At 35.5% G+C, this 18262-nt stretch overlaps 1 protein-coding gene across 8 annotated transcripts in view; it reads left to right on the top strand.

Annotated features, from left to right (window-relative positions):
• Positions 1-2000: 2000 nt before the first annotated feature.
• LOC113233188 (neurogenic locus Notch protein) overlaps positions 2001-18262 on the top strand; it is a 203160-nt gene continuing 186898 nt past the window's right edge. For all 8 annotated transcript variants that reach the window (XR_003310680.1, XR_003310679.1, XM_026468212.1 and 5 more), the window contains exon 1: positions 2001-2300. Coding sequence is in view for 6 of the 8 variants with exons in the window: in XM_026468212.1 (XP_026323997.1) it covers positions 2189-2300 (112 nt within the window). In the remaining 2 variants the exon portion in view is untranslated. The remainder of the gene's footprint in view (positions 2301-18262) is intronic.

The raw sequence follows: 18262 nt of genomic DNA, 5'->3' as shown, positions 1-18262 counted from the left end.
AATTAGATTTTTATGAAAATTGATTAAAGTGCATGCGATCTAAAGATTTTTTGTATCGATATATATTTAAATGTGATTTTCAAGCTAACCCATTCAATAGAAAGGCATACCAAATCGTCTAGATCAGAAAGCAATAAACATTTTGTAAAAATATCATTAAATATGAGCAAAACTCGATTTACAATTAATATTTATCGTGTTCTTAGGTTTTCGCGACTGTTACGTAGGAAATGAAACCATTTTCCGGATTTAAATCGCGTACATTTTTTCAAACAAACCAACGTTTCGGGCCCATTACAGGTTCCATGGTCACGGTTGACCAGTTGTAAATAATTTTTGCTCCCGATGTTGGGCGTTAACGGGTTTCAACTCGATTTAAATGTTAAAACTCGGGTGCTTGCCCATCTCTATACCTGGGTAATAGGCTAGTTAATTTTAATCTCTTTACAAATGTTACTTTGTTTATTAAACAATTATGTTTAATAAACACTCAAACGTAATTGGGGATGGGTCGTCATAAAATCTATCTTCCTTATATCTTTTCTATGGTTACAAGGATTTCGATGACATCCGAACGACCGCGTCTCATCATTTAATGTAAAACATCATCACCTCAAGCCAATTTCGCGTCAATAAGTAGGTACGGTGACTCCTTAAGTACTTGAAATTGATCTCTAAATCCTTGAATACTAAACACCTATATTACTATATAGGTGTATTCCATATTATTTGGGTTTCGAACCCATCCCTCATCGCATAGTTTGTCTCCAAGGACGCCAATGCTACTAATGTCGGCTGACAAGATAATGATACATCCGGAGGAGACAATTTATCGATACACTTGAAATAATAACTGTTAACTGCGTATGTAAGTACAATGTCAATCAATATAAATGCATATCTAATATAATATACCCCCTTTGTAGGAGACCTTTGGGATTATTGAAATGTATCCTACCGTGTGCATGTTCTAGTTGATACAAACTATCCGAGAGATTAGAAATAGTGCATGCATACATGATGTATCTTTGGCCATCGATAATACAGACAGTAAATTTTAGTATGATATGAATTTAGGAAAAATTTGGTGTTCCATTTCAACGTTTGTTTTTTATTTGTTCGTTTCGGGTAGTGGTTTGTTTTCATAATAAATACCCACAATTTATCCACTAGTCAAAGAAACACCTGTACAAAGTTACGATACAGTACAAAGGGTCTAGATACGTTTCTATTCCTACAACAAACCTGACAACTGTATCTTTTTCTTGATTTCGAATATTTTGGTGTTAATCGTTGTAAGTCGGTCCTCGGACTCGATTTCGAACGGATGTTTTTGATAGCAAGTCGCCATTGTTTGTTATTTTCACGTTTCTGCTTGGTCAAATTCACTGTTATTCTGTAAAACAAGTTCACAGTTGTGTAGCAACGAATTTATTGATTAAATATCAACATCCAACAAATAGTTAAAATTTACGTAATAAAGTTGAATCTTAAATATAACGCTTCTTTTTAAACTATTTGTGCGTCTGCAGTATTTTGTACGTTATTGTAAGGTCTTTGAACATAAAAACCACCCCTATCGTTTCAAATTCACCCCTCGTAAATTCACTGCAGTTACTAACGCCATCTGTGATATAAGCTATGTACGACAAAGTCCAAAAGCTTTATGATTGGTCGCGCGAGCCCTCTGCCTGCTGAATCGCTTGATTTCTCCATTGAATCAACATTCCTCCGCGTATTTTTCTATGTGTGCGTAATCGTATTCTCACGGTGTTTTACTGAATTTTCTTTAAATTCATGACTCAAATAACATAAACTAATTACTAAACTTAATGTTTCTTAAGTTTCAGTTAAGAAAAGGAACCTAAGTGTTAAAAATAAGTTCGTTGTAAGCTGCGCGCACGCACACAGACGCAACGGCGGCCATTTTGATTTACCGTACGCTGTATATTTATGAACAAAGCCGTCAGATGCGAGCGGGACGCGGCTGCGCATGTTCCTACCGGGCTTTTCGTTTATTCCGAACGTGTTTTACCGCTAAAATGACCAATTTATACAATGTTTCGACGTAACAACAGTTCAAAAACAAAATGAAGTGTGAGTTTTTACATTTAGTTCCGTGAGTGTTGATTTTGAGTGGTTAAGCGACATCGCAGAAGTAAAACAAATGAGTGTGATCCATGTGTGAATGTTGTGCTACAAAATGTGGTCGAGAAACTTTATACCGGATTATGGGATTCGACTGTTGTCCTGGTGCCTGCTGGTGACGACCTTGGCGGCCAGGATTCACGGCGCCGAGGGTAAGTCTTAGTTTGGATAGTTTCCTGTAGTTAGGACTGGTTGAGCTTATGAAAGCGCGGTCTGCAAGGCGATGCGGCCGTGTTGAGATGGTCGCGCGCTTTACGGAGCTTTGCGCTGAGCGGCGTGCTTGTAGAACCGGGAGGGTAATATCTCGGTTCTCACAGTTCGTACCTTGAGAAACAAGTCGTTTTAAAAACTGGAGTGAAGTCAACGCATCGCCTTTTTTAATGTTTTTAATTGTGAGCAGTCCTAGTGAGTTTGTTCTATAAGAAACGGTTCTACGGGGACACCAAATTGCTTTCGTATTATTTTCGTAAAGTTGAATTTAAGGATGGCAATGAAGAAATTGAAAGAAATTGGATTAATATATACATTAAATTCTTTTTTAGTTGTAGTTCAACTTACCTACATTTACGGAATTAATTATATAGAACGATTCCAAAAAAAAAAAAATTGCTAAATATTGACAACTTGTGTGGAAAAGCATTTTCCATTCAAATCATATTTCGCTTTCAGATGTAGTTATTTGACTCTCTACGTACATACATAACTCCTATAGGAAGACTGTCTGACTGACATAAAAATGATTTTAAAAACTTTGTAAGGAAGCTTTGAATCATTTTATAGCTTGATTATTTGTAGATATCAATGCCGTTCCTTTCTGACTTTAACCCTTTCCCAGAACTGATCCAGAACGGTATTAGCGACAGCCTTCACATTTGCATGTGTTTAGAATGAGCCTTCGACCACTAGATCAACAGATACGAACGCAGTTTAATTCCAACCATAACCTGCACGATGTATTTGTCTAAACCTAACCTGTTGAATACAAATTATCCTCGGTAATAACGCTTCAGTGTTTTTTTGATCCAACACACGTTTACTGTACGCTGTACGCAGGACCTTTTGAATATTGATTGAATAACTTTTGTGTAAGATCAGAGAAAGTAGCTTTTAAGATTCGTTGTGTGTAGGGCAATTTACTTGGAGGTACTTATTTTGTGTTGGCATGTATACCTTAGGTTTATGGCATGAAATCGCGCGTGTCTGGAAATGTTAAATACGTCTTCTGTTTGTGGATTGAGGGGAATCATTTCCATGTTGTTCTAATACGAAATCTTCATTGTAAAAATTATCAAGTAGGTAATGAGTTATTGTTCATATCAGTGAGTACGAAATAAGCCATAGTCCATCTGTTTAGGTACTTAACTAAATGTAAACAATCTTGAGATGTCTATTTAATGAAATATACATTTATAAAATGATTTTCAGTTACCTTCGAATACGAAATACAAATTCTTAGCTTAACTTAACTATTGATTTGTAAAGTCTATGTTTCAATAAAAAGATGTATCAACATTGTTTACATTTAGTTAAGTACCTAAACAAATGGACTATAATATCCTTATTGCTAAGTAAATAAATGAATACAGTATACCAATAAATTTAATAAGTACACTAATTGTAAAAATCGAACACTCACAAAAAAATCCTTGGATTCGAACCGACGTCTTCTAAATTACCGTGCCAGACGCTATACCAACTAAGCCACGGAACGAACCAGCGGACCTCACGAATTTTTCTATGTGCTTGCGTCTTGTCTTTGTATTTGGTTGTTCAACGACTTTTTAGTCGTAGCGAGATTTATTACCCAGTTAGTACCTTTACAGCTACCAGTCCTGGCGAGAGATGTCGCTATTCGCTGTATTTAAATATATATATATATAACAAACTAGTGGAGTAATTTCACAAAAAATATTTGAATATCTATTCAATAAAAAATTCAATATACTAATTGTATTTCTAAAAACTAAATATACAATCTATGTTTGTTAAGAATATGTATGTGTGTAAATACTTTGGTACGGATAAAAGTGTGTAGTAAGGATATTACAGAAAGGGTTGAGAAGGATTGATGAAAGTTGAAGATGAGGATATCACGGAGAGTGTGATCATCAGTGGACTAGACGCGGGCTGGGGTTCTACACCTATGTACTGGATAATCCAACGTATCGCACGAAGCGTTCCGCTTCCACATTTGCGAGCGGATACAGAGTCGAGATCCCTGCTGACTTATTCCTCGAAAGCTGTAACTTGGACCTTTTCAAAGCTAGAGTGAATAGGCATTATTTAGGTGTGCATGCTACATAGACGAGCTCATCGCCACTTTCCATAAGTAGGGATGGAGGTCAAATGTGCACTTATTTTATTTAAAAAAAAATTGACTATGAGGACCTCGGTAGCCCACGAGTTTGCACGGTGCACCCACAGTGACGGATCTGGTCTGGGTAGTGCCCCAAATCCAGATCTTTAGTCTCAGACCAGATAATCGGCGTGATTGTCATGCACATATCAAACTCATTCCCGAGGTTTGAAACAATCAGGAATCAAGCGACTGTGTAATACGTTCAGGAAGAGATATCCACAGCCGTTTAGCAGACACTATGATTACTTAATTGCATGTTTGTTACACTAATAATAAGTTAATTGTGTGATGATAATGTTGACACTGAAACGATCTTAATGTTACCTAATTGCTAATATAATATCATGGATTAGAATAAGTTTATTGAATATCATTATGTTTACCAAACCAGCAGACTTTACGAATTTCTTTACATACTAGTAGATTTTTTTTATTTTAAGGACTTTTTGCCTTAGCGCCATCTGTGAGAAATCTATGAAAATCAATGTTTAATTGTAAATATTACAAATTCCCTTGCTTAAGTTCGTATTTACTTTCCTATAAAGTATCATTCATTCATTGTTTGAGAACAAAGAATGTATACAAAAGATGTTTCGTTAAACATTGTTTTAAGTTGTCGGTTTCCGCTAACACACGCCATAAGTTACAGTTTGCAAGCATTACTTGAGATAAGATTGTGTTACATACTCAGAAATATGAATGTTTGTCTAACTCTCCGATATCATTGTTATTTTGTTCCCATGAAATGTTTTAAAGAGGAACATAAACTACAGTAGTTAAAGGCTTGAGAACGTTATGGTTACATATTCACTGTCACCCATGATTTTTGAAACCAAATTTAGTGTTGCCAAATGTCAATTTGTTTTGACGCCAATTGTTGTAGGCAACTTATTATTTTTTTTATAAAGATTTACGCAATGTGAATATAATCCTTTGTTTTGTCCGTCTTTTACATGGCTTTCGTAGTAATATAGAAATAAAAATGTATATGTTACTGATGTGAATGTATTATTACATACATACTAAGGATTAAGACCATAATATATTGAAATGAAACCCTCGAGATTTGTTGTGTCCACGTCCACAAAAGTTTCTGATTCTGAAGAAGTATTAGATCCCAGTAGGAGCACGGATCTTCTCCGAGAAGTCCATTGTCCACGACACTGGTCCTGTGCGGGTTTGGGTATTTCACACATTTTCAGGGGCAATATAATGCGCAGCTGAACCTATTTTCATATATATGGGTAGTCATTTTTTGTTGTTATTATCTTATACTGGACAAACCACAAGAGATATATCAAATTTAAGTATTACGGAATTATAGATCTTGAAAAGATCTACAAAAAATAAAGCATTGGTCTGTCTCCTATCGATAACGATAACCTGTTTTGTGTTTCGAAATTTAATATTATTATTTTCTTTAACAAAATGTCAAAGTCAAAACATTACCCGTCTTTTTATCTCTTTTCAGTTATTTTATTGCAGTCGGGTTATTGTTTTTTAAAACAATTTACGTTATTTTCGAACATATAACGATATAAGGTTTATGACTTTACCTCTCAGCCAGCCGTGACCATGGGACAGGTCAAAAGTTTCACAGGCCCAAAGCGTTAGTTTATTTGAAAAAATAAAACAAATATTTAGATCCGAAAAAATACTTTAATTTTCAATGTACTTCTTTATTTTCAAGTTATTTACCTGACTGCCTGTTATAAACGGATGTCGTACTCTATTTAAGGAATCATTAAAAATTAAAAGTGTAGCACTAGTAAACAAGTTTCGATAGCAATCTAAGGCAGGTTGTAAAGATGTTTCATTCACCCTGCGCTTGCGCATACAACGAAATGCAGATGCCGTGTTATCCAAACACGTCGAACGGGGTGTCTCTTTATAAACAATTGTAATTAGTGGCCAATTGTCTCCGGTCGTGCAATGAGGACAATTGTAAAAGTCGCCACTATACGGTGTTTGATATAGTAGGTGAATTTCTACGCCTAGTGCGTAATTATTTTCCGTTTAATATCAAGTCGTGCGCCTGATGGTAAGCTACACGCCTATCCATAACAGTTGCTGTGCCACTTTAAATCGCAAAGATCTGAGGGTCACTGCCATTGCACCCGTCACCCTGAGACATAAGTTGACAAGTCCCATGTGAATGTAATTTCACCAGCACCCTTGTACTTCAAAACTGGAACACAGTAATGCTGACATTAATGCTTGGCGGCAGACATATAATAATTGGCAAATCGTCAATAATTTTAACTTGATTAAATATATGTATCAGTGTTACGTGGGCCATCGAGTCGAAAATTACACTTCGTTACCTAAAAATTTACATAATTTTTGCTGGAAAAATGATTGTTTATTTAATCAGCTGGTTAAATTATTGAATTTTAATCATTGACTTACAAATAAATGGACGACGGGTCTAATACAAAAACCTCGAAAAAAATGTCCCAAATCAACCTATTTAAACGTAGTGACATGTAAAGGAATATGAACAAGCTAAAACGTTGAATTTAAATTGTAATGTCATCGCAGTACTGTCTAATTTTGCTTGCTTCGCTGTCAGTCGAACAAACGAAGACTAAAGCGTGAATGACGCTCTGTATACGATTTTAACGCCCTATAAGTTCGGACACTTTTTAGCGTGGACCCGACGTCCATATAATTGTAAGTCAATGGTTTATGCTCAAACTAAAGCTCAAGTTTCTCTGATAAATGTTTGAGTACATATAAAAACCCTGGCTGTGTTAGAATTAGAAAACCATGCACGAGATCAGTAATATCAAAATCAGTAAATTTACGAGGTCGCCATTTAAAGTACAGTCGCTTATAAATCTCAACTAAACCTAGCCATGTTCAATTGGCAATTTCTCACTTTAAAACCCTGCTCTGACTCATCAATGTACTTGGACTTTATTACTATAGCAAAGAGCTTCTAATTTGCATAACAAGTAACAAAGTTGTTCAATCAACTCAATAAGAAAATGTGCGTTTTATTTAGCATGTCGACATTATTTTCGCCTAAGAAATTTTTAAAATATCTGAACCTAATTCAGCAACAGTATATGGCATAAATTGAAATGTCGTTATCTTTAAGTATTTTAAGTAAATGGACCACTATTTAGCCCTGAAGCAAAGATAGGGTCTACAATGAAACGAGCTCGCCCAGAAGATGCCTGTTGATGTTCAGTCGTACTTTAAAGATACTTGAGTCGTATGTGCTCGGAAACACAGACGCAGGCAGGGAATTCCATTCCTGGGCTGTTTGTCTGAAAGTATCGAGTAAGAAGGGATGATATCCCAACGTACGTCCGGATATCCGATGGTAAAAAATGCTGGGCGGAATGATGTTGGAGCTCATGGCTACATTCACCGAAGCAACTATATTCTGTAGGAAAAAGACAGACCGGTAATAACTTTACGCCGGTGGATTAAACTATGAAGTTTATATTCGAGCTTATCGTCGCCAAATTAAAAATATGATAATTACAATCAATTGTTTTTGAAATAAATTGATAGGCGTAAAATCGGTGTGGAGTAAATTAGTTTTATGCATCAGCTTTTTTACTTTCGTTAATTACTTAGTATATTCTTTATTGCACCAAACAAAATCAAAAGAAATTTTAATATATATATGAAAGGTAGAAAAGTTGGACTTATCTTTAAAAAAGATCTTTTCCAGCCAACCAAAGGCACTGAGAGAAGAAGTAATAATATGGCAATATCGTACAAGAGGCATAAATATCTTTCAGTATAATAAGTCCACATAATTAACATTTGTATATCTTTCTTGTCTACGTATATCCCTATTAGTTCTCAATTGAAATGGGAATGTATACCGACTATTTTTCCCGCTAGATTAGCAGTCATAGTAAATATATACACAAAAAAGTACAGTCGAATTTGAGAACCTCCTTTTTTGTAGTCGGTTACAAATCGCTTGGTTTCCCATTTTAAGAAGCCTGTATATTCTATATTCGTTGTCAATATCTAAATTAAAACTAAAATTATTGCTCTATTAAAAAGCTTCAATCCTTTTAAGTTCACTATAAATCAAATAACCAATCAATAAAGGTAATACAATAAAGGTTTTAACTCCAATTAGCTACCTTTTAAGGTACTAAACATTTGGACCACACGTAAGATGTGGAGTTACGTTCATAGTTAGTTAGCTTTGCTAGAATCGTTAGCCCATTTTGGTCGCACAACGTCCCTGATCTAGTTTGACTTTTGCGGACATAACTACTTACTTGTCAAGTGATACAAAGTTACATGTTGCTTGAATAAAGTAATTACCAATTACTTTGAAATGTTTGTTCTATTAGAGCAATAATAGGATACCCAATGCACATACTGGCATTCTTCGATGTACTTGTAAATAACGAACTTGACCTTGAAAAAAGACTCTAAAATACTGTGGTCTTAACGATGATCAAAAAATGTTTCACATTTCTCTACTCTAAACCAGTAGTTGCCTAACCTTATCCTTATAATCTTTAATTGTTGTTAAAAAAACTTTTTTTTTTGAGATAAAAAAAGCAATGAAAAAGAACTGCTCTTTTCTGCAAAAGTTTTTTTCCTAAAAGTATGAAAATAAAAATTTGATATTACATATTACATTTTTTTAATCTCTTTTGCTAATATTATTTTTCATAACAGTGCAGTGGTTTCCCGCTTGCCTTCTGCACCGCTGTTCATCAGCCTATCGGTCTTCTTACATAAATTGCTCAAAGTAAATGGGCAACACTTACTGACGTTTATATCTGTGGACGGGAAATTCTCCAATTGTTTAGTTTATAATTTGATTGAGTTGAATGCGGTGCAACGAACTCTTCGTTGTTGTTGAGTGTCATGTGATAATTCATATTTACAGTATTCATAAAGTGAAATAATAACTTTAATCACAGTTAGTGTTTTACTTCATTTTAGTTATTTTATTTTACTTTCTCTGAAAAAAAAAAACAATTTTAGAAAAAACGGAGCGATTTATTTATTAATGTTTTTTGAAAAATGAAAAATTGTTTGTTTTTTTTTCGAGTTAACTTACAAACTAACTTTTTTCTTAGTAGTGATCTACTAATAAAATAGTTTCCCAAAGTAATCCCTACTGCCCCTCAGTGGGCGCTGAAGAGTCTTAGGGTAGCGTCTCGGAAGCCATTAGGGGCGTTCATGTTGTCCGGGGGGTGCTACCGCATTTGAAAAAAAAAACCTGAATTATCTAAATATAACATACAAAATATAACACTACATTAATTAAATTTTTATTGAATTGATATTCAATTATTTTTTGTGAAATTACTCCACTAGTTTGTTATAATTATTAATACAAAGATCGAACACTCAGAAAAAATTCCTTCGATCCGGTCGGATTCGAACCGACGTCTTCTTGCATACCGTGCCAGACGCTATACCAACTAAGCCACGGAACGAACCAACGGACCTCACGAATTTTTCTATGTGCTTGCGTCGTGTCTTTGTATTTGGTTTTTCAACGACATTTTAGTCGTAGCGCCATCTATGAGAAATCTATGAAAGATTTATCACCCAGTTAGTACCTTTACAGCTACCAGTCCTGGCGAGAGATGTCGCTATTCATTTTATATAATTTTTTTGTTAATAACTTACGTGTTTCAATTATTTTTGTGGTGGTGGTTATCTTGCCAAAATGGGCGATGGTGAGCCAAAAACTTTGGGAAACTATGACTCAGAACATTCTTAATAATTATGTCAGTTTCATTGAAAAGTAACATTCAACAGGTGCATTGTGCAATCAACAAGCAGTTGATTACGACAGACGATGCTATAGTTTTATAGTGTTGTTAAAAGTACACAATTTCCTCCACTAGTGTTAATGCACACAGCATCCTACAGCCATTTCATAGGGAATGGTCGCTATAAAGCTTGACCAATTTCAATTTGAGAATGAAACGCGATTTACTACGCCAAAAACGTCTTTATTAAGCTTGATGGCTACTACATTATGGTATTATGTTGTAAAAAGCGGTTTCAATTTAATGGTTGTTGATAAGTATTTTAATTTATAATTGATAATAAAATTGTTGATATAGTCTACAATGTTAATCAGCTATCTTACCACGCAGACAACTTTTTGTGTTACAACTTTGTGGAATTATATCTTTTTGCCAAAATTTTCCTGGAATCGGTTAATGGAAAGTGGGTGAAATCTAATAAACCGGATACGTCTCCTAATGTGCCTTAATATTTTCTTCAAAGTGGAAAAGGACCACTACTGAGAAACCCGATTCACAACTGCCAAAATACGAATTGAAAAATTCCTCCTTTTTTAAAAAGAATTTAAAAACATTCCTGCTAAATACTTAGAAAGTTATAAAACTATAATGTGTTAACTTCCGGTGTATCCTTACAATGACCGCGATTAAGAAACTCAAAAACCGCGAAAAATTCCAACTGTTCATTCAATTACAAAGTCCTATTTGGTTGCAGCACAAATAACAACCGTTCGTAGTTTGAATATCGATTTCAAATTCACTATGACCGGTTTAGTCATCTATTAACATAGCGTTTGCAATGACAGTTACACAAGCTAAATATTTAGGTATAAGTAAACGAATTTGTGCAAAATCTTACATGTCTTCAACCACCTTAAGAGACTACCAGTGTTGCATGCGGGTGCATTATATAAAAGTGTTGTTTTGAGGTTTTTTAACAACCAGTCACGTCGTTTTTATTGCGTATGTCACATTTGCCACTGTATTGTCTGGGAAAAGATAGATTCTCATGCGAATTGTGTTGTTTTGTTTTATTATTACGTATGTCTTTCATGCTATTAACAAGCATACGTGTATTACTTTAATGTAACTGCTTAGTTTAATTTAAAGTTAACGTTTTACTATTATGAATATCAAATAACATTTTCACAACTCATATGGAAATTATTATAACCACGCCATCCAAATGATCTAAACGCTCTGTTTTAAGAACGCTGTACTTCCACAAGGCGTGTTACTAGGTCCTATTCTGTTTTTACTAGCCACGTTTTACCCGAAGTTTGGACGTTGAACAAGCACCTTTCCCTTGTTATCTGTGCTGTTTGCCGACACAACAGGATCGCTGTACAAACAGCAGACCCCACGGATGTCGGACTGGTTTAAACGAGAATGTAGTTCTAGTGAAATAGTGCTCATGCTCCAGAGCTTAAGTGGCAGATGTATAAGTACTTCTAATATTATTTAGTGTGCAAACAGTGGTATCAAGTAGTTCTGCGTACATTTGGATTTCCGAGCGTAGCGATACAGCCAGTGGATATGTATCCAAACATATTCTTTAATAGGTAATACAATTAGAGTCTACACTTTTGTTCAGATGTTGTGGCTTATGACTAACCCTTTTCAAATCAAATCAACATGTGAGGGCAAGTTATCATTCATTCTCCAAAATTTTTACATGAACGTTTTATTTTCATAACAAATTCAGCCCAAATGCATAAGAAATACGATTCAAAATGCTATTATATAAGAATGCAAGTTCTAAAGTGTTTATAATACCCAAGATAGAAACGTGGTCCAAGAGCTGATCCCTAAAACCCTCTAAAAATTCAAAGTACATATCTATGTTTACGTAGTATCGTATGCATATGCACAAGTGGTTATCGGTCCGTCCGTCCGCTCGTTTGCTTTAATAATAAGCCGGGCTGCGCCTGCGTCGGTGCGGTGTCACGAACACCAAACATCGCTTCGGGCTAAGCGAGTTTAAAAGATTCAAAAATGAAAAAGTTTTTAATATACGATCGTCTTGGAGAATGCATGAAAGGTTTCTTCGAGCTTGAATTGGCAGTTTTAGAATACTGAATAGGGTAGGCATTTTTATGCAAATCGTTTTGCGTCTGGATATTGTAAATATATCCAACGAAAGTTAAAATTTTGAACTTGACATTTTGAATTTCGTGGATCGTGGATCCACCATTTCTGTTCTAGAAAATATTAATAATGTTTTAAGGGGAAGTTTTTATTACTTACACAGCTTTGGCTTTTTGGAACTTATGCAGCAAGATCCTGAAAATGTTTGTGTAGGTACTTGTAGGAAAATACATCTTAATAAATAGGTATTTAGTCATATTTACTCGGTCATTTGGTACTTCTTCCGTTACATTTTTCTCATGTAACAAAATCCTGAGCATACTTCCTCCGAAAGTGTACTCAAGTAAATGATCACTTTATTTTTTGTACATTTTAAAGGAAAGGCGATTCCTGCGTATTGAATGACCGAGTCCCACAGTCTTTTTTACCAACTTAATCCTTTACTCGAAATTGTAATTATTTTGTTATTTTCATCCTTATATCTTTCTCATAAGCCTCAAAGGACTTAGTAGATAATATCGTTTGTCACTTTTCGAGTTGGTCTTAATTCTTTTCTCCCTGTATTTTCCCACTAGGCGATAGAAGAATTTGTTGTGAAGTCAGGATAGCCAATGATTTCTAACAGTATGTTAGCGTTATCTTCAGTATTAGTGACGACAGTATGAGCATTACACGTACTTAGGTTGAGTGATTGTTACACATAGGAAATGAAACTATTTTTTCAATAGCTGTGACCATGGGACCTGTAAAGGTCCCGAAACAAAACAAACATACGCGATTTTGACTCAAGTCTAGCAGATGTGAGTCAAGAATAAAGAAATTCAGTTGAAAAAATGTCCCAAGCCGTTGAACTTCCTACTAAGTAAACACACCATTAAAATAAGGTGGAATGCACAGTCATTGGCCAGCAGTTGTCCTCCACCGGATGTCTCCAAGATACCCCCTGAATCGGAATCGATAACAAACTGGCTATTAGTGTAATTACGTTCCACTACGTTCACAGAATCTATTGTTTAATTAATTAGCCCACCCATTGTTCCAGTGTTTAGATTCACTACGGTTTGTATTGAAAACTTTGTTAATTTTTCGTTTTCAAACATCGTTGGGTCTCTAATTTAGGTAATGTTCTGTTTATAATTTTATGAGTTTATACCGTAAAAAAATCTTTAAAAATCATTATTCATAAGGTCCGAAATAACTGAAGTAAGAGTCAGTGTCATTAAAGCTCGAATGGCACAGACTTACTATACGCGTTTCTTTAATATGTTTGAAATTCCATTCCAGCAATGTAAACGCGGCACATAGTGTAGAATCCGTATCAGAAAAGATAACACGCCACCACCGTTGCTGGTGAAAAAGTGACGGATTAGCAATATTAATAGCAGTAGAGCTCCTAGTGAAAGAGTTCAGGGCCTTACCTATTTTTGCCGCCAAGCAGTAATGTGAGCATTACAGCCCTCCGGTTTAGAAAGGTAAGGGTGCTGGTGAAATTACAGGCACATGGGACTTGTCAACTTATGTCTCAGGGTGATGGGCGCAGTGGCAGTGCCCCGAAGATCTTTGTGATTAAAAGCTCTGAGTGGTACTGCAACTGTTATGGACAGGCGTGTAACTTACCATCAGGCGCACAACTTGTTCGTCCCGTCACTTGATGTTATAAAAAAATTTGTGTATTCCCAAATGGTTTACATTTTGTGTTGGGTCACTTTCATTCTAAAGGTGCAATAGGTACTTGCTCTAGTAGCAATTGATATTTCATTTCATTCATTCATATGCAATAAAATTTCTAAATAAAATGATTGCTAAAAGCATACAACGTTTTATGCTGCTGTAGCTGCAAGTCTAGTCTAGAGATCAGAGTCTAGAGATAATCTTAGATAAATCTAAATCGAGCTTTCACGTCTGAAAAGGCCAAAGTGATTCTAAGCTTATGATATTGCAATTAGATTGTCTAGATTTTTTTGCATCTGCAATATTCGGATTGTTTGACATTGATTGATATTAATTTCTTCTTTGCTACTGAGATGATTAAAAACTTGTGTCATTTGTGCTGATGCCTTTATAATCATTAAATAAATTTTCAATTATAAAGTTTTTATTACAATAATATTAAAAAAACTAAAACTTTTTAACTAAATTAAAACTTTAAACTTAAACCCGTGGCAAACTTTCAACTGCCTCCGTGGCGACTGCCACGCAGAAGTTCCAGGTTCGATTCCCGGGACGGGAGAAATATTTGTATGGCCTACATTTATTTCTCTCGTGAGTTTGGGTGTAATTTGTGGTTGTCTGTCCATGGCACCCGCGACATAGGGTTTCCCTAGGGCGGGGCTATGTTGAGTGTAAGCGTTATTATTATATATTACAATTATATACTACAATTAAAAAATCTGATCGCGTTACTGGCAACACAAACGCGTTAACGTTCCAAATTAAAAGTTCAATGATTGAATTCAGAATTAAGAGAGATAACGATCGCGACCATTGTTTGGGATTGTGATGGATTAAGTTAACTAACTCTCATTGTTTTCTGCTGCCAATTGAATTCCGAGGTAACGGGCTTTAATGTCGACGGGTGCTATCACAATTGATTATGACACCTCTTAAGTGCAGGTAGCGAAAGAGTAAACTCTTGTTCTTTGAAGCAGTTCTTAATACCAGAAGGCAAGGCCACACTTTTTTTTATAAAATTTAGTGACGGGACGAACAAGTCGTGCGCCTGATGAAAAGCTACACGCCTGTCCTAACAGTTGTAATGCTACTCAGAGCTTTAAATCGCAAAGACCTGAGGGGCACTGACACTGCGCCCTGAGACATAAGTTGACAAGTACCTTTACCGTTCAAAACCGGAGCACAGGAAGCTTTACTGCTAGAACAAGATGGTCAAATGCGTACTTATTATTATTATTATTATTGACCTCCATTTCACCTGATGGAAAGAGATGATGAGGTCGACGATGTAGCTACATACCTAAATAATACCTATTCACTCTTGCCTTGAAAAGGTCCAAGTTTATAGCGTTCTACTATGTTAACCGTACATTACTATGTTAACCGGAGATCGGTATAGAACAAATATAATACAATAAATAATTCGCGATATAGACCTAGTATAAAGTATTTATTTACTATAATTTTAAACTTCGTAAATAGCAAATTTTGAATAATAATAATAACGCTCACAATCAACATAGCCCCGCACTAGGGAAACCCTGTGTCGCGGGTGCCATGGACACACACATAGACAACCACAAATTACACCCAAACTCACGAGAGAAATAAATGTAGGCCATACAAATATTTCTCCCGGCCCGGGAATCGAACCTGGGGCCTCTGCGTGGCAGTCCGGCATGGTAACCGTTCGGCCACGGAGGCAGTTAAATATTGTGTACACATTGTGAAGACGACCCCTTAAATTAGTGACCACTGTCCAGATTCTTTTTTATTCTACGTAGTAATACTATGTCCAGGGAAGTACTGCCACCTTACCTATTTCTGCCGCCAAGAAGTAGTGTGAGCATTGCCGTGTTTCGGGTTTGAATGTGCTAGTGAAATTACAAGCACATGAGACTTGTCAAGTTATGTCTCAGGGTGACGGGTGCAGTGCAGTGGTAGTGGCTCTCAGATCTTTGTGATTTAAAAGTCTGATTGCCATTGCAACTGTTATGGATAGCCTTATCGCCGGTGCACGACTTGTTGGTACATGGTATCATAAAAAAAATTTTATCACTATTTTTCATGAAAAATTGTTACTTTTCTAAACATAAATTGGAAGCTGATAAACAATAACGTGACAATCAATATGATAGTTTAGCGAAAATCGTAATTTTCGTAAAGATTTGTTCGTTGTTTTGGATAGCTTGTACTAAAATTTACTTGTAAAATGAAAACTTTTGCTGTCGTCACCTCAGGAATGATGAGTTGTTGTGATTTATTAACTATAATTCTCCAATAACAACAAGCACTACAGTAAACATTTTAATTTTAGAAGTAAAACTTAGAACAAACTATCAAAAACAACAAAAAAGTCTTTAGGTGCCATTTTCGCAAAACTATGATCATGTTGATTGACACGTTATTGCTTATCGACATCCAATTACATTTTCATTATTATTCATGCGTGTGAAAATGTCAATTTCTTTAAAATTAAATAAAATCTTTGCGTACATTACTATCACAATCACAATAACGCACACACTCAACATAGCCCCGCACTAGGGAAAACCTGTGTCGCGGGTGCCATGGACACACACATAGACAACCAAAAATTACACCCAAACTCACGAGAGAAAGAAATGTAGGCATTTCTCCCGGCCCGGGAAACGAACCTGGGTCCTCTGCGTGGCAGTCCGGCATGATAACCGTTCGGCCACGGAGGCAGTTAACTATGAACGCTTTATTTGTATAGAATCAAATAGTTAAATGTGTCATTAATTACTTTAACTGTACAAGAAACTGTGTTGGACTGTTGCACTTTGTGGCCATTTTTAATTTAAACAACGCTTCAGAATTGACCCATTTGTATAGTTTAATCTCATTGGTTATCCGGAATAAATTAATTTAACCTTTGCGTCAATATAGACGTCAAGTTTATGCATGCAAACTGCAAATATGATAATCACTTTGGCTGATCATCGAAGCAGAAGTGACGTGTCTGCAAAAAGGATTAAATTATTTAAATATAACTTAGAAAAAAATTATGAGTAGAAATCTCTAACAGGTAAATTTGATCCAGATTAATATTTATGAAGAATAATTTTGAGACGATTTTGCAGTGTACCACATTGTACCTGTATACAGTACCAGGCTGTGAATATTGCACATGGGGAAAATCTGGAAGGCGAATGCTTCCGAATGCTGTATTTATGACAATTTAATATGATACTTTATTAGTCAATATCTAACGTCAAATTCATTGACAACGATAATAAAGTTCCTTATTTCGTTGTCAACTATACACATCAGTGAATAACACGATAACATTTAGACGCGACAACAGCGTTTGCATATATTCGTGGATTCGGAATTTTCCCGATGTGCAACATATAGACTTGATACTGTACAAAGACTGTGCAGATCGGAATAAATATGCAAAACATTTAGAATTAAAAATTTAATTAAAAATTATTATTGACATAATAAATAATAAATAAATAACGCACACACTCAACATAGCCCCGCACAAGGGAAACCCTGTGTCACGGGTGCCATGGACACACACATAGACAACCACAAATTACACCCAAACTCACGAGAGAAATAATTGTAGGCCATACTACTATTTCTCCCGGCCCGGGAATCGAACCTGGGACCTCTGCGTGGCAGTCCGGCATGGTAACCGTTTGGCCACGGAGGCAGTTAAATGTCTATTAGTATGTAACATTTAGGTGTATTTACATATACATATATGTATGTAGGTATAGTATATTGTTATTATTTGATAATAATATAATGTTAGTTCCTATTTATATGTTTCAAATGTTACCGTTGGTACACTATGTCTCCCGCTCGAATTAGTTCTAACGCAAAGGTTGCCTGGAAAAGATCGCTCTTAGCGATAAGGCCGTCTTTGTTCACATTAGTTCTAAGTTGCTGATGTATTGTTCTTCAACCGACTTTAAAAGAGGGGGAGGTTCTCAATTCGCTTCAATCTCAGTTTTTTTTGTGTGTTTGTTACTTGATTAATCCGGTATTTGTGAACTGACTTCGATAATTCTTTTTTGTTGGAAAGAGAGTATCTCGGTATTGGTCCCATGTAAATTTGGAGAAAATATTCCAAACTAGGACGTGAATCTGTTTTCGCGCATTTTCCGTTTACCAATTTAAATAAAACTTGGCAAATAGGAGTAATTCCAATAAAAAAGCCTATAAGCAATCTTCTGAAGTAGGTTTTTTTTTAATAATGATTTTG

Source organism: Hyposmocoma kahamanoa, unplaced genomic scaffold, assembly GCF_003589595.1.
Source record: "Hyposmocoma kahamanoa isolate Upper Pololo Valley unplaced genomic scaffold, ASM358959v1 78, whole genome shotgun sequence".
NCBI classification, from domain to species: domain Eukaryota; kingdom Metazoa; phylum Arthropoda; class Insecta; order Lepidoptera; family Cosmopterigidae; genus Hyposmocoma; species Hyposmocoma kahamanoa.
This window is presented reverse-complemented; position numbering and strand designations above follow the sequence as displayed.